Below are 13334 nucleotides of genomic sequence, written 5' to 3'. Positions count from 1 at the left end.
TGGGCTTTGTACCGACCAAAGATGGCGGACGCCGGCGTCGGGAGGAGGGCTGCCCTGAAGAAAGATGGCCTCCGCGCGAGGAGGAACCGGAAGCGCGGGTCTGGCGGCGGTACTGGTTCGCGGTCGGCGCGAGAACGCGCAGGGTGGCGCGGGTCCGGGCATGAAGCTAGGCCGGGCCGCGTTGGGCCTGCTGCTGCTGGCGGCGTCCGTGGTGCAGGCGGTGGAGCCCATCAGCCTGGGACTGGCCCTGGCCGGCGTCCTCACCGGCTACATCTACCCGCGTCTCTACTGCCTCTTCGCCGAGTGCTGCGGGCAGAAGCGGAGTCTTAGCCGGGAGGGTAGGCAGGGGCGGGGGCGGGGGCGGGGGCGGGGGCTGAGGCTGGAAGCTGGGGCTGGGGCTGGGAGATGGCACTAGGGCTGGGCTAGGACCAGGGGATGGAGGATGGAGGCCGGGGGATGGCACCGGGGCCGGGCTAGGACTAGGGCTGGAGCGGGGCTTGGGGGCTGGGCGATGGCACTAGGGCCGGGCCGGGCTGGGGCTGGGGCTGGTGAATCGCACTAGGCCGGGCTAGGACTAGGGCTGGAGCGGGGCTTGGGGGCTGGGGATCGGGGCGGGGGCTGGGACTGGGGGATGGCACTAGGGCCAGGCCGGGATAGGGGTCAAATCCCAGGAGGGCCGGGCCTGGGCAGAGCTGAGTCCGCGGGGGCCGAACCCCGGAAGCCGAGCGGCCCGCCTGCAGGATGAGACCTGGCCCCTCGGCCACCACAGACGGGCCACACTTCAGTTGGAGACCTGAGGAGCCGGGCTGCAGGTTGGCCTACTTTGTGCTAAGCTGGGGGTGGATCGGTGGTAACCTCCCTCCGAAGTGGGCTCTGCTTCCATTATAGCCTAGCGGGAGACAGGAAGGATGGTGAGGACTCCTTCGGAGCCGACCAGGAGGGACCAAACTGCTTCCTTTCCTCGCTCTGCCTTGGTGTGGGAGGAGCAGCACAGGGGTTAGAGGTGTAAACTGGTGGCAGTGGCAGTGGCACCGGCACCAAGGGCCTTTTCGGGAAGGAACCGGGCCAGGGCTTTAGAATAGGCAGGATCAGCAAAGGGAGGGCTCCCTGGACCACCGTCCCCTCTGGGCCAGGAGCTTACAGACCGCAGTACTTGAGGTTTCACAAGGTGCTTGAAGAGCTACAAGGCTTTGCTGGCTTTCTCATGGGCTGTAAATGTGGCTGCCTTTGGTCACTGTTTCTTCCCCACTCCTGATTGGCTTTGTCTCCCCCAGCATTGCAGAAGGATCTGGACAACAAGCTCTTTGGACAGCATCTTGCAAAGAAAATCATCTTAAATGCTGTGTTTGGTTTCATAAACAATCCAAAGCCCAAGAAACCTCTCACCCTCTCCCTGCACGGGTGGACAGGCACCGGCAAAAATTTTGTCAGCAAGATCATCGCAGAGAATATTTACGAGGGTGGTCTGAACAGTGACTATGTCCACCTGTTTGTGGCCACGTTGCACTTTCCACATGCTTCAAACATCACCTTGTACAAGGCAAGGATGGAAGTTTGGAATCCCTTCCTGGATGTCGTCGGGTTTGGGGTCTCTTTGTTGTGGGACGAGATTTGGGAATTCTGTGTTGAAATGAGTGAGCCCTGAAAATGGTTCATGTCTCAGTTCCCCTTGGAAAGGTGTAGAAGTTAGAGGTTGAGATTCGTGAAGCAGTTAACACCATCAAAGCTTTGTGGTGGGTTCTGAAAATCGGTCCAGTGAGTTTGTAGGGTCATGGGATTTTAGAGGTGGACATGATCTAATCCATCTTAGAGATCCACACATCTCACTCATTTTTTTTTTTTCCTTTATTTTGAGACAAAGTTTCACTCTTGCTACCCAGGCTGCAGTGCATGATCTCAGCTCACTGCAACCTCTGCCTCCCAGTTCAAACAATTCTCCTACCTCATTATCCCAGGTAGCTGGGATAACAGGCTCCTGCCACCATGCCCAGCTAATTTTTGTATTTTTAGTAGAGATGGGGTTTTGCCAACTTGGCCAGGCTGGTCTCGAACTCCTGACCTCAGGTGATCTGCCCACCTCAGCCTCCCAAAGTGCTGGGATTACAGGCGTGAGCCACCATGCCCAGTCACATCTCACTCATTTTGTGAAAGAGGAAACATATGTAGAGAGTCCTAAGTTTGTTGAACCTACTGTTGCAAACTGCCCTTTTTTTTCTTTGAGTCAGGTTCTCACTCTGTTGTCCAGGCTGGAGCACAGTGACGCCATCTTGGCTCACTGCAACTTCTGCCTTCTGGGTTCAAGCGATTCTCCTGCCTCAGCCTCCCGAGTAGCTATGACTACAGGCATGCACCGCCACACCCGGCTAATCTTTGTATTTCTAGTAGAGCTGGAGTTTCCCCACGTTGGCCAGGCTGGTCTTGAACTCCTGACCTCAAGTGATCTGCCTACCTCAGCCTCCCAAAGTGCTAGGATTACAAGTGTGAGCCACCTCGCCCAGCAGCAAACAGCTTTTATGGTTGAACTCACTGATAAGCAGCATGGGCTTTGGCAGCAGACACATCTGGATTTGAGTCCTAACACTTTCCCAGCTCCATAGTCTTAGGAAAGTTGCCTGACCTGAGACTCAGGTTCTGACTTACAAAGTGTTGCTTGTAACAATCCAGGGAACTCTGTCTGTCAAGTGTGTAACATGTGCCTGGTGCATGTTAGAAATAAATGTTAACTGTTGCCTTTTAGATCCTTGTAACAGACCTGCAAGGTGGACAAAAGTTACTATTTGTTTATTTTTTGAGACTGAGTTTCACTCTTGTAGCCCAGGCTGGAGTTCAATGGCACAATCTCAATGTGGGCTCACTGCAAACTCTGCCTCCCGGGTTCAAGTGATTCTCCTGCCTCAGCCTCCCAAGTAGCTGGGATTACAGGCGCCCGCCACCACACCCAGCTAATTTTTGTATTTTTAGTAGAGACAGGGTTTCACCTGGTTGGCCAGGCTGGTCTCAAACTCTTGACCTCAAGGTGATCCACCTGCCTCTGCCTCCCAAAGTGCTGAGATTACAGGCGTGAGCCACCATGCCTGGCCTCAGTCAGTTATTTATCCCTGACTGTATCCATGGAAAAATGTGAACACATTTTTCCCTTCTGTTTGGGTGAGCAAGTGGGTCACCCACTGTCCAGCAGTTCTGTACTGAAATGCGAATGTTCCATGGGTGTGGTGGCTCACACCTGTAATTCTAGCATTATGGGAAGCCAAAACCGGCTGATCCCTTGAGCTCAAGAGTTCCAGACCAGCCTGGGGAACATGGTGAAACCCCATCTCTACTAAAAAAAATACAAAAAAATTAGTCAGGCGTGGTGGCACACACCTGTAGTCCCAACTAGGGGCCTGAGGCAGAAGGATGGCTTGAACCTGGGAGGTCGAGGCTGCAGTGAGCAGAGAGCCACCGCACTCCAGCCTGGGTGACAAGAGTGAGACCCTGTCCCAAACAAGCAAGAACCATTCTAGACGAATCAGGATGAGTTGGTCATCTTAGAATTGAGGCTTCACTAACAATAACTGTGACTTTGGGCAAGTTACTTCACTTGTCTGTGCCTCAGTTTTCTCATTTGTAAAAGAAGGAGCACAGTGGTAACTACCATGATGGGTTTTGGGAAGTCAGAGTAAAATGTTTTATGAACAGACCAGGCGCGGTGGCTCACACCTGTAATCCCAGCACTTTGGGAGGCCAAAGCGAGTGGATCACTTGAGGTCAAGAGTTCAAGACCAGCCTGGCCAAGATGGTGAAACCCCATCTGTACTAAAAATACAAAAATTAGCTGGGCGTGGTGGCAGGTGCCTGTAGTCTCAGCTACTCAGGAGGCTGAGGCAAGGGAATCGCTTGAACCTGGGAGGCAGGGGTTGCAGTGAGCTGAGATCACGTCACTGCACTCCAGCCTGGGTGACAGAGCGAGACTCTGTCTCAAAAAAAAAAGTTGCATGAACAGTGCTTAGAATATTGTTGTGTCCATAGTGCACGCTCAGTACATGTTCCCTGTTACTGCATATAAGTTAGTAGGTCACCAGAGTGGGAAATCTTGGCTGCTGGAGCCTAACAAGTCTGACTGAATCCTTGTTTATTTTATTTTATTTTATTATTTATTATTATTATTTGAGACAGAGTCTCGCTCTGTCCCCCAGGCTGGAGTGCTGGCGTGTAGTGGGGCAATCTTAGCTCACTGCAACCTCTGCCTCCCAGGTTCCAGCAATTCTCAAGCCTCAGCCTCCCAAGTACCTGGGATTATAGTCGCCCGCCACTACGCCTGGCTAATCTTTTTTTTTTTTTTTTTTTTAATGGAATCTTGCTCTGTTGCCAGGCTGGAGTGCAATGGCGTGATCCCAGCTCACTGCAACCTCCGCCTCCCAGGTTCACGCAATTCTCCTACCTCAGCCTCCTGAGTAGCAGGGACTATAGGCACCTGCCATCATGCCCAGCTAAATTTTGTATTTTTTTTTTTTTAGTAGAGACAGGGTTTCACCATGTTGGCCAGGCTGGTCTTGAACTCCTGACCTCAGGTGATCCGCCCACCTCAGCCTCCCAAAGTGCTGGGACTACAGGCATGAGCCACCATGCCTGGCCCTAATTTTTGTATTTTAATAGAGATGGGTTTTCACCATGTTGGCCAGGGTGGTCTCAAACCCCTGACTTCAACTCATCCCGTCTGCCTTAGCCTCCCAAAGTGCTTGGATTACAGGTATGAGCCACCGTGCCCAGCCCCACCCCCTTTTCAAATAAAAATCAGTATCCTCATGACATCCCACATTGCCCCTTTGATGACAAAAGAGCAGCAGCTCTGACAGCATCTGTGTGGCATCTCACAGCGCAGGAACCGTAATCAGAGTATCGGGCTTTGGAGTGAGACAGGACTGGGTTCAGGTCCCAGCTCTGCCCCGTATAGCTTACTCCACTCTCTTGGGCAAGTGGAGTAAGCTTGCTCTGCGCCTCAGTTCCCTCATCTGTAAAATGGGTATGATAGTGCTCACTCCATGGGGTTGTTAGGAACAAAGAAGATTTTGTGCATGTGAAGTTCTTAGTGCTGAGTGCACAGTGGTCCGTAAGTGAAGCTGCGGTTCTTAGGGGTAGAAGGAGCTGATTGATGGCCCTGGCTGAGTACTTTGTGTTGGATTTTTCCCCTTGTAATTCAGGATCAGTTACAGTTGTGGATTCGAGGCAACGTGAGTGCCTGTGCAAGTTCCATCTTCATATTCGATGAAATGGATAAGATGCATGCAGGCCTCATAGATGCCATCAAGCCTTTCCTCGACTATTATGACCTGGTGGATGGGGTCTCCTACCAGAAAGCCATCTTCATATTTCTCAGGTAAGGTCAGGGCTAGGACATGATGGATGGGCCTCGAGCCCAAGTCTCCGAGCTCTAGGAGAAAACCCCATCCTTACCCACTGGAATTGTTTTGCAGCAATGCTGGAGCAGAAAGGATCACAGATGTGGCTTTGGATTTCTGGAGGAGTGGAAAACAGAGGGAAGACATCAAGCTCAAAGATATTGAACATTCCTTGTCTGTGTCGGTTTTCAATAACAAGAACAGTAAGTAGGGCCATCCCACCGCCAGTCCCATCTGGTTCCTAATCCTGCACCCAAAGTGTTAAAGCATCAGGGTCACTGTCAGCATCACCTGGGAGCCAGGTAGGAAGAAATGCAGATTTTCAGTCCCTTTCCGAGTCATGAGGGGAATCTTTGCTGATACACTCCAGGTAACTTTTATGAACACTAATGTTTGACAAGTGCTGTTTTATTTTTATTTTTGAGATAGTTTTACTCTTTCACCCAGGCTGGAGTGCAGTGGCATAATCTCGCCTCACTGCCACCTCCGCCTCCCAGGTTCAAGCGATTCTTGTGCCTCAGCTTCCTGAATAGCAGGGATTACAGGTGCATACCACCACCCTAGCTAATATTTGTATTTTTAGTAGAGACAGGGTTTCACCATGTTGGCCAGGCTGGTCTCGAACTCTTGACCTCAGGTGATCCATCCACCTCAGCCTCCCAAAGTGCTGGGATTACAGGCGTGAGCCACTGCGCCCAGCTTATTTTTTGAGACAGGGTCTCACTCTGTCACCCAGGCTGGAGTCCAGTGGTGTGATCTCAGCTCACACCACTGGAGTCTTTGACTTCCTAGGCTCAAGTGATCCTCCAGCCTCAGCCTCTCACGTAGGTAGAACCACAGGCTTATGCCACCGTGCCTGGCTAATTTTTTTTTTTTTTTTTGTAGAGACAGAGTCTTCTTATGTTGCCCAGGCTGGTCTTGACTTCCTGGACTTAAGTGATCCTCCCGCCTCAGCCTCCCAGAATGCTGGAATTATAGGTATGAGCTACATACCTGGCCTGCTGGGGTTTTTGTTTTTTTGTTTTTTGTTTTTTTTTTTTTTTGAGACAGTCTCGCTCTGTCGCCTAGGCGCTATCTCGGCTTACTGCAAGCTCCGCCTCCTGGGTTCACACCATTCTCCTGCCTCAGCCTCCCAAGTAGTTGGGACTGCAGGCGCCCACCACCACGCCCAGCTAATTTTTTGTATTTTTAGTAGAAATGGGGTTTCACCATGTTGGCCAGGCTGGTCTCAAACTCCTGACCTCAGGTGATCTGCCCACCTCAGCCTCCTAAAGTGCTGGGATTACAGGCATGAGCCACTGCACCCAGCCAATTCCCCCATTTTCTTCAGCTACATCTTTTCTTTTTTTTTTTTTTTTTTTTTTGAGACGGAGTCTCACTCTGTCGCCCAGGCTGGAGTGCAGTGGCCGGATCTCAGCTCACTGCAAGTTCCGCCTCCCGGGTTTACGCCATTCTCCTGCCTCAGCCTCCTGAGTAGCTGGGACGACAGGCGCCTGCCACCTCGCCCGGCTAGTTTTTTTGTATTTTTTAGTAGAGACGGGGTTTCACGTGTTAGCCAGGATGGTCTCGATCTCCTGACTTCGTGTTCCACCCGCCTCGGCCTCCCAAAGTGCTGGGATGACAGGCTTGAGCCACCGCGCCCGGCCAATTTTCTTTGTAGAAGAAAGAGCCAGTAGTTGAGCACCGAAGGCTGCCAAGGGCAGCTCAAGGGGAGAGATGACCTGTTAGTTTTTCCCTTTCTCTTCATTGCCCAAGAGCAACAGCCAAATAGTGGTTGGACCCTTAGTTTGTACTGGGCACCGTGTGAAACACTTTGCCTGCGGATTTCACTCAGGCTTCACCATACCTCGTAGGGTAGAGACTGAGAGACTCAAAGAGATGTGGCAGCTTGCCCAGGGCCATGCAGCCTGTTCAGTATCTCTGATTCTAAAACCTGAGCTTTTAAGTTTTAGCTCGCTACTTCTCCAGGGAATGTCATGAGACCTTCGACCTTGACTCTGGGGAGGCGAAAAGCCAGCATCATGGAGGCTAACTCACTGACCTGTGAGTTGTGCAGGGCTGGCTGTTCAAGTCTTTGCGCTTCAGGTTCTGGAGATGACAAAAACAGAAGGGCTCATTGGAGACAGACTTGCCAGGAAATTCATCCTACAGTTAGTGAACAACATGGGGTACTGTATGTCAGTGTGTGCAAGTGGAATACTACTGAGGCCAGACAAGTGTTTTGTAACATGTTGGATAGTTTCTTGCCTTGCCAAAAAACATGAGCACATGCAGCAGAAACCTTAGCCTAATGCTGAGGCAGATGAGCCAGTGGCCTTGAATCCACGCTGTGGAGGTTACACGGCACTCAGGAGTGCCAGCCTGGGAGTCGGGCAGCCCTGGCCCACAGACTGACTGTCGCCTCAGGCAGATGGCTGAACATTCATTCAACGCATGTATATGGAGCATCTATCTGGTAGGTGCCAAGCATCGTACCTAGGACTGGGGACACAGCAGTGAACACACACAGAAATTCTTGCCCTTATTGAGCCTACATCCTAGTGATAATAAAGAAAGAAAATGTATCAGATGATGGGGGATAGATACGTTGATGTGTGTGATGTGTTTGTGTGTATACATGCAGTACATATGCACACATCGCACATGTACACACATGGACATATATATATATCTATATATATCTATATCTCTTTCTCCCCAGCACCAGTAGAGGAAAAAAAGAAAGGCTTTGGGGTGCAGGGTAAGGATGGGCTCTGCTTATTTAATAGAGTGGACAGGGAAGGCTCCCTGTGAGGGTGGCATTTGGGCTGACCCCAGGGAGTGAGCCATGCGGATGTCTAAGGGAAAAGCATTCCCCAGTGCGGACAGCACATCCAGGGGCCTGAGCGGGGCCTGTGCTTGGAGTCACTGTGACTGGTTGAGGATAAACAGAGGAGGGGAACAGGAGGTGATAGAAGAGGCGAGATTTGGGGTGGAGGTGCAGACCGTGGAAAGCCTGGTGGACCATGGTGAACCTTGGGTCTTACTCCAAGTGGAAGAGAGAGGCCTGGAGGGTCCTGGGCAGGCGGTGCTGTGATCTGACGAGGCCTTCACAGGACCTTGCTGGCAACTGGGTGGAGGACAGACCCACAGCCACAGGGCCAGGGAACCCAGCGTGGAAGTAGTGGGGGTGGAGGGACATGGTCGGGTTCTGGGTGTGTTTTGAAGGTAGAACCTGTAAGACGTCCTGCAGAATTGTATGTGGAAACGGGAGAAGAACCAAGGACCTGACTTGAGCAGTGGGAAGGGTTGCGCTGCCATTGAAGGGAAGGGACAGCAGGAAGGACAGGCGAGCGCAGTGGGCGATGGTATCAGGGCATCAGAGCAGAGCCGCGAAGCCCCAGGGAGGCCATCAGGCTGGGAGGGCAAACTTGGGAGTCCTCAGGAGATAATTGTAAAGTCTCAGGGCTGCCTGAGGTCACCTGTCATTCCTGGGTCTGAGGTCTGCTGTCATTCCTGGGTCTGAGGTCACCTGTCATTCCTGGGTCTGCGTGGTTGAGTCCTTGTTGCTCAGGCTCTGCCCTGAGGTCCCGCCCAACGTGCTCCACCTCCCGCTCTCCATGTCCATTCTGCTGTGCAGCGTTCATCACTCCAAGCACCATCTGAGACTGTTTCCTGGTTTGTCGGGTGTCTCCTGCCCTAGAGTGGTAAAGCTGTGAGGGCTGTCCGCCCTCAGCTGTGTCCCCAGGCCCAGGGCGTGCCTGGCATAGAGCAGGCCTCTGAGAACCAGCTCGTGATGGCGAGACTGCCCCTTGTTGCCATTCAGAGGTTGGTTCTGTTCTTTCCCTGGCCACAAGCTCTACTCTATCAGTCAGCCACACATTTATTGAGCACCAGTTGTGTGCAAAGCACTGTTGGGCATGAAACGCATTAACCCAGTGAATGAGGAGGAGCTTGGGTTGGGGATGGAGCCCCAGAATTAAATGGCAGAGCAGAAGGGAATCAGCTCACTAGAAGACATGCGTGGGCTGGTGGGCGACGTAGTGTGTGCTGTGTCATTTGGGGCTGGGAGGAGGTATCCTGGGTCAGGAGTTCCAGGAGCCCAGGAGGAGTGGATGGGGCAGGTGCAGAGCCAGCCCACATTCAGGGGAGAAAATACTGCCAAGGCCAGGCCTTCACAGGGAGCCCGGCGTGGGCTGCACATCTGCACTCCCGAGGCTAGTTTTGGTGCCCACATGCTCTGCAGGGGCTGGGCACTGTGGCAGCGGCAGCAGCCTTCCCTGTTAGTCCAGCTGCTGAAACTCCAGGGAGAGTAAAAAATGACCAGCGTGGCTGGTAGTCCTTCCCAGGAACTCTTCTTGCCTCCTGCTTTCTGTGGAACTCTGCCTTCCCCACTGCCTCTGCTTGTTCCTGGGCCCCAGGACCTCTTTCCCATCTTTGATCTCTTAAGTCATACCTTGGGAGGCCTCTCCCAGCCCACAGTGTAAAGAGGGTGTCCCTTTCCACTGTCACAGAAGCATCCCAATGTGCAGGTGCCTGTTAACATCTGCCTTCCCCACTGATCTAGAGCTCCACAAGGGAGAGGACACACCCAGTAGGTGTGTGTGGGATAGGTGGGAGGGTGGGTGACCCCAGTAGGTGTGTGGGACGGTGGGAGGGTGGGTGACCCCCAGTAGTGTGTGTGGGACGGGTGGGAGGGTGGGTGACCCGAGTAGGTGTGTGTGGGACGGGTGGGAGGGTGGGTGACCCCCAGTAGGTGTGTGTGGGACGGATGGGAGGGTGGGTGACCCCCAGTAGGTGTGTGTGGACGGGTGGGAGGGTGGGTGACCCCAGTAGGTGTGTGGGACGGGTGGGAGGGTGGGTGACCCCAGTAGGTGTGTGTGGAATGGATGGGAGGGTGGGTGACCCCAGTAGATGTGTGTGGGACAGATGGGAGGATGGGTGAGTGATCCCCAGGACTCGTGTAGAGGGTGGATGTGGATGAACAGCACCTTGTTTCTTCTTCCCAGGTGGCTTCTGGCACAGCAGCTTAATTGACCGGAACCTCATTGATTATTTTGTTCCCTTCCTCCCCCTGGAATACAAACACCTAAAAATGTGTATCCGAGTCGAAATGCAGTCCCGAGGCTATGAAGCTAATGAAGACATTGTAAGCAGAGTGGCTGAGGAGATGACATTTTTCCCCAAAGAGGAGAGAGTTTTCTCAGATAAAGGCTGCAAAACGGTGTTCACCAAGTTAGATTATTACTACGATGATTGACAGCCATGATTGGCAGCCAGTCTCTGCTTGGAGTTGGAAAAGAAACAACACTCAGTGCTTTCACGCCTCCTCCCCCAGCTCCTTTCCCTGGAAGAGGAATCAGTGAATGTTTCCTGTTTGAAGTGACAGGAATTCTCTCCCGGCATTGTTTCCATCCCCTGGTGCCCGTAGGCCACCGAGGGACCATGGGCAAGGACATGAAGCTTCCCGAGCCCACACAGAAGGAAGGGGCCAGCTCCCAGCCCACTCATCGCAGGGCTCATGATTTTTTACAAATTATGTTTTAATTGCAAGTGTTTCTGTTTCAAGGAAGGATGAATAAGTTTTATTGAAAATGTGGTAACTTTATTTAAAATGATTTTTAACATTATGAGAGACTGCTTAGATTCTAAGTTGTTGGCCTTGTGTGTGTGTTTTTTAAGTTCCCGTCATTATAACATATACTGTGATGTATCTTTACTGGAAATGAGCCCAAGCACACGTGCATGGCATTTGTGCCACAGGAGGGCATTGCTGGGGATGTGGCTGGAGCACGAGCCAGCTCTGTCCCAGGATGGTCCCAGCGGACGCTGTCAGGGGCAATGAAGTGTTTAGATGAAGGACAAGTAGGTAAGAGGACGCCTTCAGGCACCACAGATAAGCCTGAAACAGCCTCTCCAAGGGTTTTAACCTTAGCAACAAAGGGAACGGTGGGAATGATTTTGGCAACACTGTCAACATTTGTCAGAACAAGTCTTTTGAAAGAAAAGTATTTCCAGCTTGTCACTCTTATTTTGCAAAAGGTGGCCCTTCACTGTCCATTCTGAATGAGCCACACATGCTCTGCTGGATTCTAAATTATGTGAATTTTGCCATATTCAGTCTTCCTCATTTATACTATTTTTTGTTACATTCAGTCAGATCCCCAAAACCTCCCATAAAGTTTAGCTGCCCCTTCTGAGGATGCTGAGAAACCGTGTCTTTCTTTATAAATGCAAATGGCTCCCGTTTTACAATAAAATTTTGCATGTGTCATTGGTGAGTACGTTTTTGAAGAGGGAGAAGTGCCCCTCCGCTGTAGGCCTTGTGAGGTGAGGCTGCGAGTGAAGACCTAGCAGAACAATCCAGGTTGGAAAGAAAGTCTCACACAGGGATCTGAGGATCTTAACGATGGCTCTGTCCCCTCACCCAGTGGTCTGGGAAGCCGCCCTCCATTGTGCGGTTCTTGGAGCTCCTGACACCCAGCCACAGAGTTCAAGTACAGCTGAGATACCAGCAGGAACAGCACCGTAGACTAAGGTAAGCACACCTTGTTTTATGCCTGTGTCCCCCCACGTGGGCAGTGCTCCCATGGGTGCAGCTGCTGCAGAGAGCCCTGCAGGAACCACTTCTAGTAGGCACAGAAGACGAGTTGCTGGCCTAAGCTGCAGGTCTAATGCAAGTCTCCTCTGCCTTATGGCTCCCCAGCCTGCATGGGGTCCCACTAGGGCACCCAAGCCCTAAAGATGGCTCTAAGCATTAGAAAGTTCTTGGTATTTAGCTGCAGCCGGCCTGTTATGTCCCTGGGAGTGACAGATTAGGTCTCATCATTCATTTGAAGAGTGTGGCCCAGGCACCAGAAGTCCCAAGTTAAGGAACGCAGGTCCCCTGACAGTTTTGGAAGGTTCAGTCTTTGTAGATGAGGCCGTGTGGGTAGAATAGGAACTGCGTTAGACTGAGAACCAGACCTAGAAAGTTGGTCTCCTGGGAATTGAGTACCTTCAGTTGAGAAATTAAGGGAGTGGGTGGGATGATGGTGATGAGGGTTTGTGCTTTCTAGTCAATCTGCGAATCCTCAATCCTGTGAAGAGGGTGCGTGTTAGCCATTCACTGACAAGAGACAATACCGGGTTACGTGTAATTAAGCCTAGATCAGAGTAGCATTTAGGATTTTTTTTTTTGAGACAGTTTCACTCGTTGCCCAGGCTGGAGTGCAATGGTGCGATCTCGGCTTACGGCAACCTCCGCCTCCCAGGTTCAAGCGATTCTCCTGCCTCAGCCTCCCGAGTAGCTGGGATTACAGGCACGTTCCACCACGCCCGGCTAATTTTGTATTTTTAGTAGAGATGGGGTTTCTCTATGTTGGTCAGGATGGTCTCAAACTCCCAACCCCAGGTGATCCGCCCGCCTCTGCCTCCCAAAGTGCTAGGATTATGGGTGTGAGCCACCACGCCCGGCCTCGGATTTCTTATTTACCAGTTTTTACGTTGCAGGGGTTAGGTTTCCTCACCTGAGCTCAGGTTCAGGATGTCAGAGGTCTTTACCAGTACCTCAATTTCCTCCCACATTAATTTTGGGAGAAAGTATTTTATTGGAAGTCTGTCTTTGATGAAATATCCATCAGCTAATTTAACTTCTCTTTATCTGGGGGAAGAGCTTTTTTTTTTTTTTTTTTTTTTTTTTTTTTTTTTTTGAGACGGAGTCTTGCTCTGCCACCCAGGCTGGAGTGCAGTGGCCGGCTCTCAGCTCACTGCAAGCTCCGCCTCCCGGGTTCACGCCATTCTCCTGTCTCAGCCTCCCGAGTAGCTGGGACTACAGGCGCCCGCCTCGTCGCCCGGCTAGTTTTTTGTATTTTTAGTAGAGACGGGGTTCACCGTATTAGCCAGGATGGTCTCGATCTCCTGACCTCGTGATCCGCCCGTCTCGGCCTCCCAAAGTGCTGGGATTACAGGCTTGAGCCACCGCGCCCGGCCTGGGGG

At 52.0% G+C, this 13334-nt stretch overlaps 1 protein-coding gene across 2 annotated transcripts; it reads left to right on the top strand.

Moving 5' to 3' along the window:
- Window positions 1-11631, top strand: TOR1A (torsin family 1 member A). 2 transcript variants are annotated; one of them, XM_033193695.1, is made up of 6 exons: window positions 1-338; window positions 1275-1540; window positions 5181-5356; window positions 5454-5581; window positions 6264-6356; window positions 10367-11631. In XM_033193695.1, the coding sequence occupies exons 1-6, from the start codon at window positions 65-67 to the stop codon at window positions 10615-10617; spliced, it is 1188 nt and encodes a 395-aa protein (XP_033049586.1). In that variant the 5' UTR covers window positions 1-64; the 3' UTR covers window positions 10618-11631. The 2 variants fall into 2 exon arrangements, with proteins under 2 accessions (XP_033049586.1, XP_033049589.1); XM_033193698.1 differs by lacking the exon at window positions 6264-6356.
- The last annotated feature ends 1703 nt before the right edge of the window (window positions 11632-13334 follow it).

Source organism: Trachypithecus francoisi, unplaced genomic scaffold (assembly GCF_009764315.1).
Source record: "Trachypithecus francoisi isolate TF-2019V2 unplaced genomic scaffold, Tfra_2.0 Contig01585, whole genome shotgun sequence".
NCBI lineage: Eukaryota > Metazoa > Chordata > Mammalia > Primates > Cercopithecidae > Trachypithecus > Trachypithecus francoisi.
Note: the sequence above shows the minus strand (reverse complement) of the source record. Positions and strands in the feature narration are given on the sequence as shown.

What these genes read in the sequence shown, in the direction of transcription:
- TOR1A (XM_033193695.1), top strand. Translation starts at nt 65, where the DNA reads ATGGCCTCCGCGCGAGGAGGAACCGGAAGCGCGGGTCTGGCGGCGGTA. An exon ending in CAAACATCACCTTGTACAAG is followed by an intron (nt 1,541 to 5,180) that starts GCAAGGATGGAA and finishes CTTGTAATTCAG; the next exon opens with GATCAGTTACAGTTGTGGAT. An exon ending in CCAGAATGCTGGAATTATAG is followed by an intron (nt 6,357 to 10,366) that starts GTATGAGCTACA and finishes TCTTCTTCCCAG; the next exon opens with GTGGCTTCTGGCACAGCAGC.